Source organism: Mustela nivalis, assembly GCF_964662115.1.
Source record: "Mustela nivalis genome assembly, chromosome: 10".
NCBI classification, from domain to species: Eukaryota; Metazoa; Chordata; class Mammalia; order Carnivora; family Mustelidae; genus Mustela; species Mustela nivalis.
In genome coordinates this window covers 27008275-27029856 of record NC_139029.1, presented here as the reverse complement: position 1 = coordinate 27029856, position 21582 = coordinate 27008275, and the positions used below count along the sequence as shown (strand labels likewise).

The 21582-nt window shown below is 54.3% G+C and overlaps 1 protein-coding gene across 2 annotated transcripts in view; it reads left to right on the top strand.

Annotated features, from left to right (window-relative positions):
- GRIK3 (glutamate ionotropic receptor kainate type subunit 3) overlaps positions 1-21582 on the top strand; it is a 225538-nt gene that overhangs the window by 139413 nt on the left and 64543 nt on the right. For both annotated transcript variants that reach the window (XM_082686539.1, XM_082686540.1), the window contains exons 3-5: positions 3773-4030; positions 10772-10953; positions 13547-13600. In XM_082686539.1, the coding sequence (XP_082542665.1) occupies positions 3773-4030; positions 10772-10953; positions 13547-13600 (494 nt within the window). The remainder of the gene's footprint in view (positions 1-3772; positions 4031-10771; positions 10954-13546; positions 13601-21582) is intronic.

Below are 21582 nucleotides of genomic sequence, written 5' to 3'. Positions count from 1 at the left end.
ACAGTAACTCACACATGATCTCTTCCTCATGGAACACCTGCTCTCAGGGGACAAAGTGGCCAGAGGGACACTCAACACCCAGGGAGGCAACATGAATAAGCAGTGAGTGGACAGGTCAGGGCCTGGCCTCCTTGAGGCAAGAGCCCTTAAAAGAAGACTTCCTGAAATGGGACAAATTATCAACAAATCCAGGGTCCTATTTTGGAAGCATTTATTTTCACTGGGGTTGATCCCACACGGAGTGCTGCTCCAGGCTTATTGACTGTAGGGTGACAAGAGTGGGGACAGCAGCACTTCCCTGACTTGGACTCCAGTCCCACAGCTGTAGGAGCACCAGGGAGCTGCCACGTGCCCCACTGGGTGTCTTCTCCTGCACTTGGTACTGGCCACAAGGAATCCCAGTCACCCAGGAGATGCTCCCTATGTTGGTCTTGCTGCTTCCCATGCACGGTTGCCCTGGCGCATGCTCCATGTGGCTCCAGCAGCCTCTTGACAATAACTAGCTCCCCCCACCAAGAGTGCTGTATCTTTCACCCAAGGCACAAGTGGCATTCTCTGGTGTTCTTGAGGGATGTACAAAGTTCAGGGAAAATACTGTCTATATTTCCTCCTGGTCCCAGGAGACAGTAAGGGAGGAGAGGTTGGAGGGTCAAGGAAGGAAGAGGAAAAAATACACTAAAGACTACCCATTTTGATCAACTGAAAACCACTCCATATCTCTGCATCCACTCGGACCACCATTAGCCCAGGCAAGAGGGCCCCTTTCTCTGGGTCTGTGCTTTGGGCAGGAGGCTGCCCTTGCCCTCCCCTGGTCAGTATCTCCTCCCAGGACAAAGGGTCAGTGGGACAAAGGGCACTTGCTTACCAGGAGCCTGTGCCCTGCCATTTTAGACTTTGCTCCAAGTATCTAGAACCCTGAATTTCCTACCCAGTTGGCCCTGAGCCCACCTCTAGGCCTGCATGAGCCTCTTCCCTGGGCTGTTCTCCAGAGGGAGAGCCATACTGCCAGGGCACACTTCTAGGCCCCTTCCAAGGGGTGAGCAAAGGGCAGCTGTTTGTAGGGGTATGGACAAAGCTCCGACATAGGAAGGGGTATCCACATGGAGAGCAAGGTCCTCCTTACGGATTAGGGTGAGCCAGCAGTAAAAGAGGGGCACAAGCTTGAGCTGGTGCCACCCTTCCCCACATCTCTGTGTATGGGAAGTCTCCACGCCCATCTGATTTTCCAGGTTGCTAGAGAAGTGTATTTGTTAGGGTAGGAGGAAACGGTGTGTTTTATATAACAATTTGTTAGCTTGGCTTATAGTGCTTAAATATTTAGCCATATAATATGTGGTCTGGGGCCCTGCAAACCTTAAGGGTGGCCTGAGACCAGTAGGTCATTCCCAGAGGCCCTCGGGATGGCCAGGGTGTGTCTAAATCCACCGCCCCTCAATGCTTAGGCGATGTCTTGCCTCCTTCTACATGCACCATATGTTCATAAGTGTGCACGTGGCACCATTCTCACAGCCACAGGCTGGTGAGTTTGTGAACACTCTATGGATAGATCGGTTAGGGCTCTTCTGGTTGCGAGGGACAAAACACCAAATCCTATGTGGCTTAAGCAAAAAGAGAACATACCAGTTCACATGCCCAAGGTCCAAAGTTGAAACTGACCAGGGGCTCTTATTTCTTCCTCCCCTTTGGCTCTGTTCACCTGCCTACTGACTCTGTTCCCAGACAAGCACTGCATTTTCTTTGGGAGCACAGGGTGGTTACCACAGCTCCAGATCTTATTCCCACATCCCGTTGCAGAGGGAGAATCCTACCTTCTGGGTGCGAAGTCCCGTGGCTCCCCATTGGCTCTAACTGGTGACATGACCATCCACCAACCCAGTGTCTGGGGCCTGAAGAAGGCCTGTTTCTAAGGCATGCTCTAGCCCTCATAGCCAGGGCGTGGGAGAGGTGGGAGCCAGAAGGAAAATCAAAGTTGCCAAAAAAAGGGCGAGAGCTCCTGGGGAGTCCTTCTCCTGACTGCCCCCAGAAAGGTCCCACTTTAAGGATCTTTGAGGCACAATCCTTAAATGAGCCTGTGTCTGCCCTTGGAGCCCCAGCTGCCTCTCTCTCTCTCTCTCTGCCTGCCTCTCTGCCTACTTGTGATTTCATTCTCTCTCTGTCAAATAAATAAATAAAATTTTTAAAATAATAAATAAATAAATAAATAAATCTCTGCTGTGCCTATCAGGGTTTGCCCTCCCCAGAAGCACCTGCCCTCTGACCTGAGCCCCTCCCCAGGAGGGGAGCGCCTTTCAGGAGCCCCTGGGCTTCCTCCCCCACCCAAGAATGTAAACTGTTTGAGGGCAGGGAGTCAGTACTGGTTCATTCAGCAGAGGCTGGTGAAGCACCTGGTCAGGCCAAGTACTGCTTTGAGCACGTTTAGGTGCTATTCAGGTACCGTTTATTGTTGATAGACCGATAAGCAACATAGATCAAGCCCTTGCTGCCTTGACTTACATTCTAGTGGGAGGACAAAGTCAACAAACCAGACTTCTGGTGATCATTTAATAAATAAAGAAACAAAGCAGGGTATGGGGTTTTGGAGTCTGGCTGGAGGATTCTTATTACAAGTCGGGCAAGTGATACTTCTTTAGTAAGACCACGTGGATGCAGACACCTGAGGGAAAGGAAGGAGGAAGTCATGCAGATATCTGAGCAGAGAGCACTTCAGCTAGAAGGGACCATGAGTGCAAAGGCCCTGAGGCAGGAGTGTGCTTAGCGTGTCTGCAGAGCATCATGGAAACCAGTGGGGATTGAGGGCTGTGAGGAAGGGAGAGAAGGATGGGAGTTGAAGTCAGAAAAGTGGTGATGGTGATGAGGACAGGGGTGGGATAGGGATGGGGAAGAACTGCAGCGAGCAGGGCCTCATCTGTCACCATGAGGATTTCGGCTTTTAGACCAAGTGACATTGGAGCCTCTGGGGCAAACATGTGATGTCACCACTTGAGGCTGGAAGAGGTAAGAAGTAGGGAGGGTCCCTGAGGAAGCTGAGGCCAGCAAGGATGCTCCAGCAGTAGTGCCAGCGGAAGAAGATGGTGGCAGTGGCAAGAAGTTCTGATTCTGGAACATTCTGAAAGTGACACAGCAGGAGTGGGATGTGGGACAACAGAGAACGAGAGGAGTGAAGAGGAAGCCAATGTTCAGGGTCTAAGCCACTGGAATAGTGGAAGTGGTTTACTGAGGAGGGGAGCATGGAGGAGGAAAGGGGGTGGCGTTTGGGACACATTTGGTCTGAAATGCGTCTCGGACGCAGGCACATGGTAGTGTCCTGCAAGACAGGAGATGAGCACGTTGAACTTTGGGGAACAGACTGGGGCTAGAAGTTTCACAGTTGCCACAGAGAGATGTTTCATCCTAGCTGTCTCTTGGCCTTTCCCCCGCCGCCCAGATCAGGGCCGGTCCCAGAGCTAGGGGTGCTCAGCACAGTCAGGACAGCATCAAAAGTAACCCCATCTCTGTTTCATAAGCAGGGCTAAGGGTCTCGTATGCACAATCTCACTCAACCTTCCCAATATCCATGAGTCAGGGTGCTTGTAACCCCAGCTTCCAGAGGAGGAAGCCGAGATTCAGAAGGACCCTTCCTCGTCTGCCCTTGGAAGGTTCCAGCTGCTGTCTCCCCTCGCTGTGTTTATGGGATCACGGAAATCACTGCACCCCTGTGTGCACAGCCCCCAGCTGCCTGACGAGGCCCAGCACTGAGCCCCTCACCATCCCCCCACCCCCGCCTCTGTTGCAGCCTGTGACCAGCTGGCCCTGGGCGTGGTGGCGATCTTCGGGCCATCACAGGGCTCCTGCACCAACGCCGTCCAGTCCATCTGCAATGCTCTGGAAGTGCCCCACATCCAGCTGCGCTGGAAACACCACCCGCTGGACAACAAGGACACCTTCTACGTGAACCTCTACCCCGACTACGCCTCCCTCAGCCATGCCATCCTCGACCTGGTCCAGTACCTCAAGTGGCGATCGGCCACCGTGGTCTATGACGACAGTACAGGTGGGTAGCCGGGAGTGGTTGGACTGAGGGTAGGGGGTGAGGGAGGTAGAGACCCAGGATTTGCTTGCCCAAATCAACTGCCCCTGAGAGAGGGTGCACGCTCACGCCCAAGCCTAGCTGGACGCCCAGACACTTGCCCTGCACTGCCTCGCAGCCCAGGACCCACCGGCTACACTCACCCTTCACTCCGCCACAACCCACCTCACACCTTCCCCACACTCCCACCTCTGCCCCCCTACAGCATGCTCTCAGCCCACCCAGCGCCCGCACTCACCCCTGCACAAACCGTGCCCCCCCCATCCCGCCATACCGCTGGCTCTCTTAGACTCACATTCGCATCTGCAGCAAATGTGGGCGGCCCCATGCTGACTGCGGACACAGGCTCTGGATCCATGGGCAGGGGTGCATGCTGGCTCTGACACTTGCTAGCTGGATAGCACAGGGCTGTTTCCTCTCTTCCTCTTCCTTTCTAAAAACTCAAGTCCCAAGACATTTCTTAGCCTGGCCTCTTAAGAGAAAGTGACCTTGGCAAGTCACTTAACCCATCTGGCCCTTCTCTGGGCACGTGTCAAGTCAAGAGCTATAGCATCTAAGCTGGAGAAAAGCCTTCTTCAGCATTCTGCAGCCTGTGATTCTATGTCAGCTCTTGATTACCTTCTAATGGGGAGTGGGAATCACGGGGAGTGAATCCCTCAGAAAAGCTGTCTGTTTAACTAGGGATTCTACAAGCCTCTATTGTGTTCCTGCTATGCCCACAGTACCAGACAGGAGATCAAGGAAGGCAGGGCCCCTGCCCCAACTCGGTGCCCCCAGCATGAGCTGTCTGCCATTGAGGGGCATGAGAACCCCACACCGGGTCACGGCCAGCATTCCGGCAGCCCTGTTAGATGGTCTTACTTAGCACATTGCCAGGAAGGGCTGTGGTGGCTTGTCCAGACCATGAGCCTTGTGTGCCCGGTACAACAGAGATGTTTTTAAATGCTTATTGAACTGAACTGAATTGAATTGAATTAAAAATCAGGATGAAATCATTAAATATTGCAGGAAGAGAGTCCTGGGCACCGGTAAGGGAAAAGAATGAGGATGTCATAATCCCATCGTCTTAGGAGGAGTGAATCCTATGGTAGGGGTGTGAGCACATCCCCAGAGGTCACTGGTTATTCCAGGCCATCATAGCTGAGAGTCAAGTGACAGGTACATACAGTCAGTGCCAAGGCACTCAGGGAGAGGAAGCCCGGTGGCCTTGGCTGATCTGGGCTGACTTATCAGAGGGAGAGAGACAAGAGTGGGGCCTCGAGGGTGAACAGACAGAGAGAAGGTATGAGGGCATCACCAGTAGCTGGGACAGCCTGAGTGAAAACCAAGGAGGACCGATTGTGCGTGGCAGCCTCCTCAAGAGTGCAGCCTGGCAGGGGGAGAAGATTCAAGTTCAGAAGATGGGAGGAAAAGGTCAGATAAACAGAGTGTATCAGGCTGTGCAAAGGTTCCACTGTCTGACTTCGGAGTTCACACCTGATCTTGGGAGCAGCCAAAGCGCACTGAGTGTTGTTGAGCACAGAAGTAGAATAATGAAGGCAGAGTTTCTCAGAAGGTGGCTATGATGGCATCTCGTGGGGCGGGTGGCCGGGAGACCCAGGAGCCAGAAGTCACGTGGGGCTTGGCCACCTTGTTGTGGGCAGGGACAAAGGAGGCCTGGGTTTGAGGGCCTGCCTAGAAGAGAACTCGGGGCCAGGACGGCAGGAAAGAACTAGACATGAACAGGGTGATGCCGCGAGGGTCACAAAGCAGTGAGAAGAGACACAGGGGCGGACCACAGCCCCGCAGTCCTAGGGTCTTTGCACAGTCTTAGGCAGAGGCTTTGTGGAGGAGGGATGCCCTGCTCTGAGGTTGCTCAGAGCAGATGCTAACGCCTGGAGCTCCCTCTCCTCCAGTGCCTTCGCTCTGAGGATATGAGCGAGCCTCTCAATTATCAGCTCGGAAGGCCTGGTATGCCCAGCCGCCTCTGGGGGTGGGGGGGCACGCACTCTCCTCCAGCATGATTAACTTCGCAAAAGAGAGGGGATCCCATCTTCATTTCTTCACTCTTACCAGTGCCCAGAACACCCTTTCTTGCAGGATTTAATTAGAGTTTAATTCAACTTGATTTTCAATTCGGTTCAATTCAGTTTAACAAACATTTAAACACACGAGGGAGTCTGGGAGGGAGCGGGTTTGGTCAAGAACACACTGGGCACTAGGGATTCAGTCAAATAATAGGAAGACTTTGATGAGTACTGGCGGGTGGTAAGAGGTGTCCTCCCAGAATCAGGATGTTTCAAAGGGACAACGTGGCAGGTCATCAAGCCCCCCCAGAATGGGAGGCAGTTCAGAGCAGGCTTGGGCTGGATTTGCTTTGGGGGCAGCATGCCTTTGGATATTCGGGCTGGACTCACAGACATCCCGGTTCCCACTGACTCAAGCAATGGGCACTTCGTTCTCTGACGGACAGGAGTCTGGAGATGGTCCTACCCAGGGCTGGTTTAGCAGCTCAATAGAGCTGGGGCACTGGCTCCATTTCCTTCCAGGTCTCTTGGCTTCTCTCTCACTGTCAAAATAGAGCTGCTCCAGCTCCAAGCAGCTCATCCTCACGTGCTAACATCCCAAGAAATAGAAGGAAAGAAGAGCCAAAGAGATTGTTCTTAATGTGACTCATGCCTCTTATCAAGGAGGAAAATTTGTCTAGGAACTGTCCAGCAGACCATCCTGGACAGCTCACCGAGTCGGTGGTTACTACCCTGAGCACAGTCGGATAGGAAAGGGAGTGCCCCCTGACTGGCTTTTAAGCAAGCCCCCGTCAGCTATGGGCATTGGCACCCTGCCACCCGAGCCATATCCTGGTTCTCTCAGCATGTTAGAAGAGGGCACACCCATCTCTATAATTAGTGGTGCTGTGTCTGCCAACCACTCCCCAAAATTCAGTGGCTTTGAATACAAAGCATGTGTTTATCTCACAAGTCTGTGGGGTTGCTGATTGGCTGAGCTTGGCCAGGTGGTGGTTCTGATCTCAGCTGGATCCCTCCCCTGCTGGGGGGTCATTGAACTGTTGGTGGAGATGAAAGGCACGAGCAGGCTAGCCTTGGGCACATGGTCATGACAATTGCAGAGGTGCAAAAGAAGAGACCCAGGGTGCCCTTCCGTTTCTACTGTCTGCTTGTGACCGGCCCGCTGATACACCATTGGCTAACACAGGTTTCATGCTGGAGCCCAATATCCTGTGTGAGGCGGGTCACCTGCGTGCAGTCAGAGATCACCTGCAAAGTTACCTGGCTAAGGGTGTAGCTACAGAGTGGGGTGAAGAATTTAGGCGTGCAGTCAGAGATCACCTGCAAAGTTACCTGGCTAAGGGTGTAGCTACAGAGTGGGGTGAAGAATTTAGGTCATCCCTACAATCTACTCTTTTTGAGTGTGCCTGGGGCCTCACGGATGACAATGGCCACATTATGACACAGGGAGGTCAATGGCATTGAGAAAAGAGTTGTTAACAGTTTCTAGAAGGGGGGGGGTGTGGTGTGGTGCCGCAGCCTCATGGAAAAGCACTGGGGTTAGTCAGGAGGCAGGAGCAAGAGGAAAGCATGGGCAAGAGCCTTTCTCTACTCTAAACCCTTTGATTACCTCATGACCATAAGATAGCCTAGATGACAATAGGTAGGATTTGTTCGGTGGGAATGTCCTCAATGCGGCAGGAAGCAAAGCAGAAATTGGGGTTTGATTGGAGGGCTTATTATATGATCTTGTGTACCCATCAAAAACACAGGGACAAGAAGAATGGAAACAACTTTGGCCCATGATTTCAGGAACATCAGTGAGAGAATTTCGCAAATGATTATATTATAGGAAGCAGCAGGGTTTTTGCCCTGTGACCTGTGACAAGTGGTCACCTTTGTAACCTCATCTGCACACAAAGGCAAACTGATATCAAGGGCAAAAGGAAGGGTCTTAGAAAAAGCCGAGGTGAAGGACCCCAACGTAAGAGCCAGAAGGTTGGGTCTCAAATCCCAGTCCCACTGCTAGCGTGCCGCAGAACCTCACCCTCCGTGGGCCTCTGTTTCTTTGTAACCCTGGCACAGTCGGCGTGCCTTCTAGGACAGGGAGATGTTTAAATAGGGTAATGAATGCAGAAGTGCTTTGTAAGTGAAAAGCATGATTCTAACAACCATGATTCACTGTAGATATTTTGAGAGAGATTGATTAGGGAAGCAGCGAGGAAGGAAGGCTCATCTCGGGCAAGTAAGAGCCTCGTCCTCTGCTGGGGTGGGCTGAGATGAGCCTCTGGTCTCCTTCGGGAATACACTGACGAGAAGGAGGTCTGACATTTGCTACCGGAGAATGTGGGTCACTGTGCATTACACGGGGCAATGCACTTAGCTGACAGGAAGACTCCGGTGGTCTCTGCTCCAGCGTGCAGGCTGTCCCTGTCCTCACGTCCTGGATCCCCAAACCTCACGTGCCTGCTGCTGCCGTGCATGCCTCCCAACCCTGAGCGAGTCGGAGCCAAGTGAAGGCGGGGCGCCTCCCAGGGTGACAAGTGTGAGAGGGCAGCATCGTTCAGCCCCACTGAGAATTTCTGGTGCCAGATGGGGAAAGAGGATGACGCTGGTGTGTGTTCCAGAGGAGATGGTGGTCCCTCCCTCCTCGGCGCGGGTCAGCTGATGGCCCCTTCCGGCTCCATCTCGAGTCTGGTATTGGGAAGCCCTGTCGCCCCTATTAGATCCAGACCACTCCAGACTCCAGAGCCCTTCGCCAGCCCGCACACCTGGGTATGGGACCTTCCAGGGGGGGTGGGGGGGAATCCTGAGGCCGGTGGCCATGGCAAAGCCTGTTTGGGAGCTCCTTGGGAAGCTCAGGTCACGGGGATAGATCTCTGTCCTCCCCAGCTGAGGGGAATGGTGTATGCCAGATGGCCTCCCTCACGTCCAGCCCTCCGGAATTCGAAGAAGAAGCTGAACAGATCCAGGCATTTGTAATCAGAAATGGCTTTGGAAACCCAGAGGCTCTGTTGGAAGGCTTTCAAAGTAGGCGGTCTGTGTGAGGGGGACTCCGTCCAGATAGGGGACACTGCAATAGTAACTTTAATCCAGAGCAAACTAGATTCACCAAAAAAAAAAGGGAGGGGGAGGGGATTTGAGGAAGCTCAAGAGTCATTTTAGCTTCAGGTACTGTTAGATCCAGGGGCTCAAATGGGTATCATTAGGATTTATTTGGCCTGACTTCTGCCATGTTGGAATCCTTCTCAGGTTCTATGTGGTGATGCCTAGACTTACTGCCTCCCTATTTGGAGGTAAGTGGAAAAGGGTGTATTTCTTACCAGTTGCTCTGGTACCATTTCTGGAAGTCATCTGATAGGACCACCTGGCATCACCCACCCATCTCTGAGCCCATCCCTATGCCTAGAGGAATGTGCGGGCTGATTGGCCAGGCTGGGGCACGTGCTGGGGATCACATGGTCCAAGCACGGGGGAGGAGTTGCTCCCCAGAGGAGAAGCAGACTGCCGTTCATGGGAGCAGAGCTGAGTGGAGTGTGCAATCGAGACACAGACCCTGAGCCCTGAGCGTGGGCAGACAGCCCAGTGGGACCCCGGCCCCTGTTGGCTCAGCCCCTCCCTGAGTGGGGAGGGGGTATCAGAAGGCTTACTCCCAGGCTAAACAGAAGGGAGTCAGCAAGAATGGACCTTGAAATAGCAACGGAAATCAACTTAATTAGACCTAAGTAAGCCATTTGTCTCCAGGAAGTGACATTCAGTTTTCCCTGGAAGTCCCCAAATTAAGTGGTTTTGCAAAATGCCAAGGTGGAGGATGGATTTTTCGGTGTGGGGAGGAAAAAACAGTAAGTCAGTTCAATTATGGTGATTTGTGTTGAGGGCCTCGTAAGTGCCAAGCCCCATGCTAGGGTCTGTGGGGACCCAACCCATGAGGTTAAGGAGGCCATGGCTGGACGAGGGAGTGAGATGAGGCCAGAGGAGGCTAGTGCTGAGGGAGGAGGGAGGGGGATGGCGTGTCTTGTTTGGAAAGAGCAGTAAGGGTCGGCTTCCTGGAGGAGGTGATTGCGCAGAGCCTGGAAAAATCAGTCAGGTTTACTGAGGTAGGCTGCCCTTGGGTTGGGGGCACAAATACCTCTTTGCCTTACATAGTCCAACAGTTGGTACACCTGAGCCTGCAGCCTTCACTTGTGCCCATGTCCTGGAGGCAGGTTCCCAACTTCCCAGTGTCATACATAGGGTGACGAAGAGGGGTGACCTCTGGTTTGGACTCCATAAAGGCTAGTGTAGAGGGGAGGATGTAGACGTGGTTTGCAGGAATTTGCTGTCTGTACCTACTGCTAAATCTGTACATGTGTCTGTGTGTCTATGTAGGCACAGGCTTTGATGTGCACGTGTAAGGAAGTCCCAACATATGTCTGTGTCAGCAAACATGTCCCTCTTAAAGCATGTGTTTGTACGTGCCCACATATCCAGGAACGTGTGCCGGCATGTACAGCCTGGTGCACACGGCCATACCCAAGAACCCTGGTGCCATGTCTGGACCCACGTGGCTCTGTCCACACACCTGCCCAAAGCTCTGTGGGTCACGCATCCGTGTCTGTGTGTCTGTGTGTGGTCACAGACCTGCAGCCACAGGCCATGTGCTCACCCGAGTCCGTGGAGGGTGACAGCCGTGTTTACCTGTGTGTACATGTGTGTCTTTTGCACCCCGGGGACCTCCCAGGGCTCATCCGCCTGCAGGAGCTCATCATGGCCCCGTCGAGGTACAATATCCGCCTGAAGATCCGCCAGCTGCCCCTTGACTCGGACGACTCGCGCCCGCTACTCAAGGAAATGAAGCGGGGCCGGGAATTCCGCATCATCTTCGACTGCAGTCACACCATGGCCGCCCAGATCCTCAAGCAGGTGTGTGAGTGCCAGCCAGCCCGGGGCATGGAAGGGAGGGGCGGGACCTGCCTGGCCCTTCCCCCTCCCCCACTTTCCCCATTCACCCACAGCCAGGAGGTGACTGGAGCCGGGTGGGGGTGGGGGGAGCCCAGCTCTGCTTCAGTGTGGCTGCGTGAACTGACCCCTGTGTGTGAGTTTCTGCAGCGGCAGAATGGACACGCGTGGTCTCCACGGTCTGAGCCCGCATGAGGACGGAGCAATGCCAGGGCTGAGCCCAGCCTAGTGCCTGGTGGCTCTTGCCTCAGTGCTCGCTTCTGGGCTATGGCTGCAGGTGGGAAGCAGGGGCTGAAGCGGCGCAGGACCAAACATCTCGGGAAGCCCTGGGAGGCCTCGGGGTGGCAGGAACAGTCGCCGGTGGGGGGAGGGGGGACACTGCGTCTTCTGTGATGAGTTCCCCGTGGCCCAGAACGCTTGTGGTTATTCTACTACTGGGAGGTTTATTGAAGTTCCCCGTGCCATCTGCTCAGCTCTGCAGCGACCGTGGGGGAGGGAGATGGCTCTGGGTCCTGGATGGGCCTCTGTTCCTTTCCAGACACAGCCCAGTGTGGCATGCTGGGAACCAGAGCCATCTCTGCCAGCTACCTAAGAAATAAACAGCAAAATCGCCCACAGCCTTCTTGGAGGGTGCCGCAGCTGAAACCCAGAACGCTCCCATTTGAGCCTGTGCTTTGTGTAAAAGGCAATTATACGGTCCCAGAAAGTGGCCTTGGTGATTGAAGGAGGCGTTCTGTAGAGCTCTAAGTCCTGACCTGGCGGGGTGGAACTGGAGAGGAACTGACCTAGCACAGGGGGCTAGGTGCCGTGCCAAGGATACGAGTTTTCAAGTCCCAGATCGGGTTAGGGTGGGGACATTGGTCCAAGTCCCACCTTCCAGTCCAGCCCTACAGGGGGTACGTAGGTGGCCCAGCAGCCAGTGTCTTCCCCCAGACTCCCTCACCCCGAGATAGGTGCATAGCTCACTTGGGGGTTTGAATCTCACTTCTGTGCACCTGAGAGAGCCCCAGTGCCCTCCCCCCCTCTGACAAAACCAGTGATCTCTGCCTCAGACGGGGACGGAGGATTTTGAGATGAAGCAGAGAAAAAGTGTAGCCCAGTGTCGGCACGGTGTGGGCCTCTGTGGGGTAACTGTGGAGGAGACTGATGTCCCCCAGAGAACCCTCACCCCTCCTCCCTGGGCGACGGCCCACGCCTAGTGCTTCCCTTCCCTTCCTGGCACATGTAGCAGAGACTGCCACAGCCCTGGCTGGTGACGCTGAGGAGGGACCATGTGCCAGGTGTCCAGAGCCCCTCAGTCAGCGCCCCCCTGGCAGGTGGCAATGGTTATCATGCTCAGTTTACAGGTGAGGAACCTGAGGTTCCCGGGGAAAGGAAGGGGCCCAGGTCATTCAGCCAGAGAGTGAGAATTTACTCCCATGTCTGTCTGACTTGAAAACATCCAGAATTAAACCTGGAGACTGTGTGCCCCTCTGAACCCCAAGCTCTGCAGAGGTAACCATGGCTGCTGGCTGAGGCCTGGTTTGAGCCTTGATCTTGCTGACATGGGCTGTAAGTCTCCAAGAGGGCAAGAGAAGGAATGGCACTTTCCACGTGTACCTGACCCTGGGACCATTTTCTTCCAGAGCACTTAGGGGGCCTGGCATTCTGAAGAACTCTGTAGAAAGTGCATTATGGTCGTTAGTAATATAGATTATAGGTTTCTAATAAAACACGTAAATGTAGGTAATGCAGGCTTCGTAATGACACCTGGTAATAATTCCATGGCAACGGAGCGACCTGCCGGGTGGTCACCTGGAACAGGGAAGCCGGGCTGCGCTGTCTCCACCCTCCAGGGAGATCAGCCCTAGCACAGCCTCTCCTCCTGGGGCCTGGCTGGGCTGGGGCCAGGGCAGGGGCAGGGGCAGGGGCAGGCTTTCACACACCTCCCTCTCAAGCCAGGACAGTGAGTGCAGCTGGGTGGAGCCAGAGCCCTTGAGAAGACAGTCTGGGGCTGATTCCAACTGCACTTCTCTAAGTGTAGCAAGCACAGAGATGCTCGTGGAAGAGCCAGAAGACTGGGCCCAGCCCAGCCCTGCAGAATTTGGAATCTTTGCATGCAGAGTACAGCCCAAGGTTCTGCATTTTTTTTTAAAGATTTTGTGTATTTATTTGAGAAAGAGAGTGAGCACAAGCAGGGAGAGGGGCAAAGGGAGAAGAACAAGCTGACTCTGCTGAGTGGGGAGCCTGACGTGGGGACTTGATCCCAGGAGCTGGAATCCTGATCTGAGCCCAAGGCAGATGTCTAACTGACTGAGTCACCCAGGAGCCCCGAGATTCTGTATTTGAATGTGTCCCGAGGACTTGGCAGCACATTCCAGGGAAACACCACCACACACACCCCCCGTCTGCCAGCCAGTCATCACTTTGGGGAGGTGGTCTCAGAGGACATCCCACTCCGAGTGGCCCACCTCCCCCAAGCCCCCCCCTCCCAGTCTGGTCTTCACCGTTGGGGTGCAGATGAGGAGGGGGCTTCTGGGTACTCCCTGCACATCGCTGACGTTCTGCTCTCCCGCAGGCCATGGCCATGGGCATGATGACCGAGTACTACCACTTCATCTTCACCACTCTGGTAATGTACCCCTGGGTTCCGACACGGGCTGGGGTGGGACCCCCTCATAACACGATCAGCCTGGTGGGGACCATTGCAACAGCAAGAGGAGACTCAGGGAGGCCTTGCTTCCAAAGGCTCTAGGTATAGCCTCAGGCAAGGGCCCAGAGACATCTCCGTGGCACACCCACTTTGAGAAACGCCCCAGAGCTGTGACTCAGGACAGGGAGTCTAGACCTGTCGGTGTCAACACAACCCCTTCTGAGGACCAGTCAGTCATTAACTTCCTGGCCTCAGCTTCTTCGTCTGCAAAATGGGTGCGACAATGGCTTCTACCTCTTAGAATGTTGAGCTCCGAAAATAAAATGCTGAGGGCAGTCCCTGATGCGGGTGAAGGCGGTAAAAGTATTAGCTGCTCTTATTAGGAAGACTCTCGGCTCCCAGCCCACACGCTTCCCCGAGGATGTGTCAGTCCTCACGCAACAACAGGAAATACTACTTTGGATTCCTGCAGCATCTGTGCTAAGTCTGCCCACTCACTCTCAGCTGGGCCAGCCCACCTGCAGGCTCCAGATGGGTCCTGTCCAAACTTGGAGAACATTGAGGGCCATTTAAACCCATTAGGATAATTAGTTGTGGCCTGAAATCAGCAGAATAAAGAGATCCCTGTGGCAAAGGGGCGCCCACACCCAGCCACCCTGCCTTGGAGTAGATGTCCTAGCACCTCGCTGGGGCCCTGGGAGGACTTTTCCATCCAGCCTGGTTCTGGGGCACGTGGAGGTATCACCTCGGCAGGATTCTGTGTTCGCTCATCCATCTGGCACCCAGGAACCCTCCTTCCCCAGTGCCTGGGCATCGGTGAGGGTCTCAGGACGACTGCGTGGAGGCCCTGCCCTCGAGGAGCTCCCATCCTGTGCCATCCCCACCTTTGTGTCTAGCTCCTTTGGCAGGCATGTGCCATGGCATGCCTGGACACGGCTGTGGCGCACTGTGGAAGGAGACACCGGGTGCAGAGGGGCTGGCAGAAGGTGGGAAATTTGAGGCAGGAAGATAGATGCTTAACTGGGCCTTGAGGGATCAGTAGGAGTTCACTAAGGAGAGAGAGGAAGAGTTTGCCATGCAGAGGGAACAGCATAAGCAAAGGCCAAGTGACAGGTTGGAGTTTCACTGAGGAGCTGACTGATTTCTAGAACCCGTTGTAGTCATCTCCTCCCAAATCCACATTCAGTGATAGCATGGAGGTAGCTTGGAGTTGGCTGTGGTGGAAGGAGTATTCATACCACCAAAGTTGGTGGATATTATGAAGAAGGATTTGCATCCACCCCTCCCCTGAGAGCTGGTTACTGAGTGTTTACCAGCACACCATGGCTTCTTCCTCACCCACTATTCCCTGTGCCCATGGTGGAGCTCAGGACCACCTGCACATGCTCTTGATCCAGGGCTCAGCTCTGGGCGTCTTCCCAGAGTCATGTTGGGAGAAAGGGATTCTGGAAGCTGGTGACTAAGATCAGGCACCTTTTTCCCCAAGTTCTTTCTGGATTTCTGCCCACCCAAGTTGATTTTTCCATGTTGTGCTATATCCTGGAAAGTCATTAGAGGCTGGAGGATAAGGTCCCCAGATCTCCCATATTCTACCTCTTTTTGGAGCTAGGAGCTGGGTAGAGGAGCAAGGCTGAGAAGGTGCAGAGGGGCACATTCCAGGGGCCCAAGGCCCTGTCCCCAGGCATGGCAGCCCTGGGCTTCTAGTGTACCAACTTCTGGGCCCTTAGCCCTATGGACCTTCAGGCAAGGCTCTAGAGAAGGCTCTTCCCATGTTGCTCTCATTTTTTAAAAAATATTTTATTTATTTATGTGACAGACAGAGATCACAAGCAGGCAGAGAGGCAGGCAGAGAGAGAGAGAGAGGAGGAAACAGGCTCCCTGCCAAGCAGAGAGCCCGATGCAGGATTTGATCCCATGAGCCCGAGACCATGACCTGAGCTGAAGGCAGAGGTTTAACCCACTAGCCACACAGGCGCCCCCATGTTGCTCTCCTTAATGCCATTGCCTTCCTGGGGTCAAGGTTAGAGGTCTTGGAGGGAGGCTCAGGGCAGGCTCCTAATGCCGCAGGGCCTCCTCCAGCCCTAGACAGCATCCATTTCTCTTACTTTTTCATCTCCTTAATTCAGGCATCCATTTACTCACTTGCAGCAGGCATGTACAGATCCTCTCAAGGCCTCAGGTACTGAGCTGGGCGTTTGGGTGGGAGAGAGTGTGCGGAGATGGACCCAACAACGCTCACCAGCTGGCAGGCTTCCTTCATGCATCTAGAGATCAAGGACTGTGCCCTGTTCACCTATCCATCTCCAGCACCCAAAGATTGCCTGGTATGCAGTAGGCGCTCATGAATGCTTCAATGAGCAAATGACTACCATACAAAGTAGAAAGTAATCCATGAAGTTATCAACAATCTTGTCATGGCAACAGTTAAGACCATGGACTCTGGGGTCAGCCTGCATGAGTTAGAGTCAAGATCCTTCCACTTCCCCGGACATGCTACTAAACCTCCCTGGGCCTCCTTTTCTCATCTACACAGTGGGTACAGTAACAGCGCTACCGCTGTGTCAAGTGCCCGGTATTTATTTGAGTAGAGTAGGAGGTAAGAGTTCGGTGGGTGAAGTAGCTCCCGCGTAGGTCTTCTCTGTATTCAGCTTACAACGTCTCATCCACAAATCCAGAACGCCTCTCCAAGGGAGGTATGATCGCCCAACTTTATAGCAAAGTAGAAACCGAGGCTCGAGAGGTCACCCAGCAAGAAAGGGGCAGAGGGAGGGCTTTTACGAGCTGGGAGCTGTCCAGCTCCGAGGGCCTCCGCTGGGAGCTGTCATGCTGAAAGCCCGCACGAGGCGGGGGCTGGCCTCCTCTGGCCACCCAGCAGCGATGGGCCAGACGTGGTGACTGACACCAGTGGGGAGGGGAATGGAGCCTCCACAGATCTCAGCAGGGCCCACACTTCACAGGTTCCCAAGCCCTTTCTCACATCGCAGCTTTTCCTCTTCCCAGGGCAGGGTTTTTGCTCCTCTTTGATGGAGGGGCCAACGAGGGACCAGAGAGGTTGAGGGAGCTGTCCAGAGTCTCGTAGCAAATCAGGGGTAGAGGCCTTGGTGCCGACTGCCGGTCTTGTGCATGGCTGTCCTGGCCCCCTGCTCGTCCTCCCCGTGCCTCTCTGAGGGTCCGGGAGAGTGGATCTTCCCAGGGAGGGACAACCCACACACCACGCTCGGCTCTGCTGTCTGCGTGTGTCGGCGGAGAAGGGGTCCACCAGCCTCTCCCCCAGCTGCCCCCTCCCTGCCCACCTTCCAGGGCGGCAGCTGTATCCCTTGGGCCCTCCGCTCCGGCCCTCACCCCGCTTCAGCCTCGGCTCCCGCTCCACGGTCCTCTCTCCAGCCCCCGTTGGCTTCCCAGCCTACCTCGTGATGCTGCCTCCCTGCGCCCATTGGTCCGTCGAGGCTGTATTTCAGGAGGGCGGCGGCATTTGGCATTTATCTCCTTCCCTTTAGGAAACCCACATCACCAGCGCCTCGCCTCTAAAAAATTCTCCAAACTTGCTTCTTTCACGCAGAAGACATTTTAATTACCCCAGCGGCCATTATCTGCTCCAGCCAGCTTCGAGCCTTTCCCAGATAACCCCGCGTTAATCAGCCCCAGCTGAGCCCCTGGTACATGTCATGTGTAGGTAAAAGCCTGGAGGTGAAAAAAGAATTATAATAAATTAATAGATAAGCAATCACAATTAATGCCACTTCCCGGCAATAACAGTTATATCATGGGAAAGATATTTTCATCTGTCATTCCTTAAGGCAATGTTTTCCGAGCTTCAGCTTCTACCCAGTCAGACCCATGGGGTGCTAATGAATTAGTCTATTATGTTATGCTGAATGTTTCTAAAAGGTCCCTCGTCGATACTGAATTCAGTGTGTCAACATTTGGCATCGAGAACAGCAACTTTTTGCCAAGCGGCAAGGTTGCCCACGGTTCACTGTGTACGGCGCTTGGGGTCTCAGGGCAGTGTGGACACAGACTTGAAGCTGGACAAAGAGGCCTCTTTAGCAGCTCCCCGTCATCGCTGCCCTCCCGTCATGGGAGTGGGAACGCGTTGTGCCCCAGGCTCGGGGTGACAGGGAGGGAAGCGATCCCAGCAGTGACGCCCCGTCCCGCCCCTCTCCCTGGGCTCAAATGGCTGCGGACACAGAGTCACAGAGTGAGTGTCAGCAGACCACGTGCTACATCTGGAGATGGGAAGGGTGCTGTCACCAGCCCCCAAAGCCCCCCACCAGGGCCAGAGCTGCCACGCTTCCCACGGAGTCCGGTTGGCCTCTGGTCCTAGAGGAAGGCGAACCGAGTCTCGGACACCCTGGTCAGGCTGATGCTTTGGCACCCTTCGGGCCTTAGCTATTGGTCAGCCCTGCTTTGGAAAGGAGGCTGGATCCTGTGCAGGGGTGGAGTGAGGAGGGGGCCCCTGGGGGTAGAAATCAACTTCTCGTCCATGGACCCACAAGTTAGCTCTGGCCCAAACTCACATTCTCCATTCTGCAGAACAAAATGGCTCCACCTCCCCTTACCTGCCTTCAAAGATGATTTGGGAGAAGATCTCTTGATATTAAAGCAGGCCCGTTAAGGGTCTCACCCTCCTCCACCCCAGGCAGTTTGCCAAACCCTTCCTAGCCTCCAGCTTCACTGAGAACTCCCCCTGAGAGGAGGATGTGAAACACTAGTCCCCCATCCCAGACCCTCCCACTGCTGTTTAGGTGCCCCAGAGAGCTACTCGGCTGGCTGACCTTTCTTTCCATTTGGGGTGACAGGGGTATTTGTCACAGGGGTTCATGGGGGAGACAGACACAGACACTAACAGTTGTTATCGGTGGAGTGAAAGCCAAGAACTCCCAGGATAAGAACAAAAGCCCCCCCTGACTCCCCTCCTATTGTGCATGTGTAAAGGAGAAGTCAGGGGAGGCTTCCTGGAAGAGGTGCCACTTGAATTGAATCTCAGAGAATAGCCCACCCAAGAGGGTTGAGAAGACAGACGGTCCAGCCGGAGGCTAGAACATGCATAAATGCTGGCACAGCGACAGAAGCTGCATGAAGGGGGCGTGGACAGTGGTCAGGGAGAAAGGGAGGGGAACGAACGTGCTTTGGTTCCCGAAACAAACATGGGAGGGTGTGGGAAGAAGAGTGGGGCTGGAGAGGGCTGGAGAGCCTTGTGAACTAATCTAAGGAACTCACATCTCATTCTGAGAAGGCATGAAGGACCCATAAACATGGGAGTGAGGGGGTTGGATCCCAGAGACCGTTCTGAATGCTGTGGATGGAGGGCTGGTCATGGGACAGAGGAGGGGCTCGGGAGCTGGGCTGCCCGGGTTGGACTCCACTGCTCCTCGGGTTAGCCATGAAACCTAACCTCTCTGTGACTCATTTCTTTCTTTCCAAATGAGGTGATGGTAATACACTCTTCGGATAAGGTGGAAATGAGAATTCAGCGAGTTCATTTACAAAAGGCACTTAGAACGCTGCCTGCTGTGCTGGGGTTCACAGGTGCTCAGTAGCTATTACCCATCGAGATTGTTCCTATGTTGCCAAGACGGGTAAGCAGGAAGGACCCAGCTCCTGCCTGCTCTTCTCCTCCAACATCTGGGCATGTCCCTGGGGCCGTATCTCATGCCCGTCACCCAGAGGACTGGCAGCCAGAGAAAGCAGAAGAGAAGCATCGGCCAAACATTCACCTAACGTCTCCCATACGGCACACATGCTCTGCGCACACCCATGAACCCTCTTCTTCCTCATCACAACCCCACCTGCTAGGTCCTGTTATTATCGCCTGAGTTTTGGCATCTGAACCCACGGAGGTAAGGAAGGTCGATGCAGCTGAGACCCAGATGGCTTGGCCTCGCAGTCAGACTCCCCGGCTTTGCCCGGGCTGTCTCTGTGCGCTGCGCTTGGGAAGGCACTGCAGGGAACGAGGCCTCCTTCTGGGCATGCCCTTCCCCGCACCCCTCCGCTCCTCTCTGATTCCGCACCTGTCCCCAGCTCCGCCTGTCAGGAGTCATGACTAAGATGAGGGGCTTCCCAAATCACAGAGTTGCCGGGCCGCACCCCAGACTCTCTGCAGCTTATACGCCCTAGAACAAGCTCCAAAGACTGATCAGGTACATGTCACATGTTCAGCGATCACTGGGGCATAAAGCACAGGAGTGTTTGAATAAGACAGACGGCAGTGTGCCACCGGCTGTCCAAGTGTGTGGGAGGGAAACCCTGGATCTGGAGCGCTGCTAATTTCCATGGTGTAAACACTCCCACCAAGGCTGGTACCAAGCAACCAAGGAGAGGTGCCTGGAGGCAGAGGCAGGAAAAAGTGTGACAGTCAGCTCCCCGAGGCCAGCACGAGCCAGCTCCCCCACCCACTGAAACCGACCTGAATGCAAATTCTGCTCTGCCTTTTATGAGCTTTTTGAGCTCAGGCTGCTCACCTCATGCCCCTGAGCTTGCTTCCTCATCTGTAGAAGGAGCATACTGTTAAACAGCTACTTTGCAGGGGTGTTGGGATGGGATGGTGTCCTCCACGTGCAGGGCTGAGCGCGATGCCCACCCTCCCCTCCCCACTGAGACTGGGGCAAGCAAACTCGGACCCACTCAGTAAGAAATCCCCCATCTGCTGAAGATCCCCCCTTCAAGTCTAGGCCCACCCCAAGTCCTGGCCTGGAATCAGCGCCCTAGTTGTCTGAGCAAGGCTAGGATGAAATTTTCTTGCCCAGGGCTCAAGTCTGCTCCAGATCCCTCCCGGACACCCTGTTCCCTAAACCTTCCAAGAGGAAACCAACACTGTGCCTTCCAGAAGAAACCCATTTTGGGTGTGCAGCTAGAACAGGAGGAATTTAGCAACAGCTGGGAATACCGAGAAACCAAAGGAAGCCAGCACCCTGCGGAAGACTGCCCCTCGAGCTCAGCGTTCCTCGAGCCACCGTTGAGTTCACCGAAGTCTGGACTGTGATGGCCCTGACGGCTGCAGGCGTGCAGAGAACAGTACAGCCCCCTGGGTGTCCTGCCTTTCTCCCAACACAGGATGCTGCATAGGAGTTGAGGGGCCCAGGAAAGAGGATGGACCAGGGGCCAGGACAGAAGGCAGCTTGATGAGGGTAGAACATAGAAAAGAATAGAGAGTTGACCAGGAGGACCTTAGGACTCAGTTTCCAAACCACTAGGAAGGGACCAATCTAGATCGTCATAATAATATGTTTTCTCAAAAAGTAAAAAATGGTTCATGCAAATATAGGATGAACATGTGTCAAAGGTATATCCAGCTCCTTAGCAAGGGAGCCAGAAGGATGGTAAGACAGGCTCAGAGAGCTTGGGAGGGATTTTTTATTGGGAGGGAAAAACACCAAATAAGACGGCTCAGTTGGTTACAAAACAGGTTAATGTCCTGCAAGGGTAATAAAGCCACCACGTCGGGGTTTATCTTTTCAATGGGCCACAATCTCTAAGTTAACTCAGAGTCTGGACCTTCAAGCAGCAGCTGGCCGTGAAGTCAGACCTGGGCCCCTTCTCCCGGAGGATCACAGGGCTGGGCTGGCCTGGTAAGGGATGCTCCCATACTGCATTGAACAGAGATGCTGCTCTCCTTCTGCCTTTTTTATAAGTTTGGGGGGTTTTTCTTAACAGGAGGGAGCTCTGCTCTGCTCTCCCTACCTCCTCAACACTGCCACTTCTCCTAGATTAGCACCTGGCTTCTCCCTCCACACACGCACACACACACACACACACACACACACACATATACACACCCCTCCCCTCAATTCCTCACTGCCGCCTTGCCCCAGGGCTCCCCTTGCCCCAGAGCTGGAGCTGTGAGGTGCTGAAGCTCGAATGCCCCATGCATTAAGGCCAGGCTTCCTGGCCCCTAGGCTGGGGTCTACTCCTTACACCAGACTGGACGCCACCTGATTATGGACAGAAAGCCCGATTGTTAG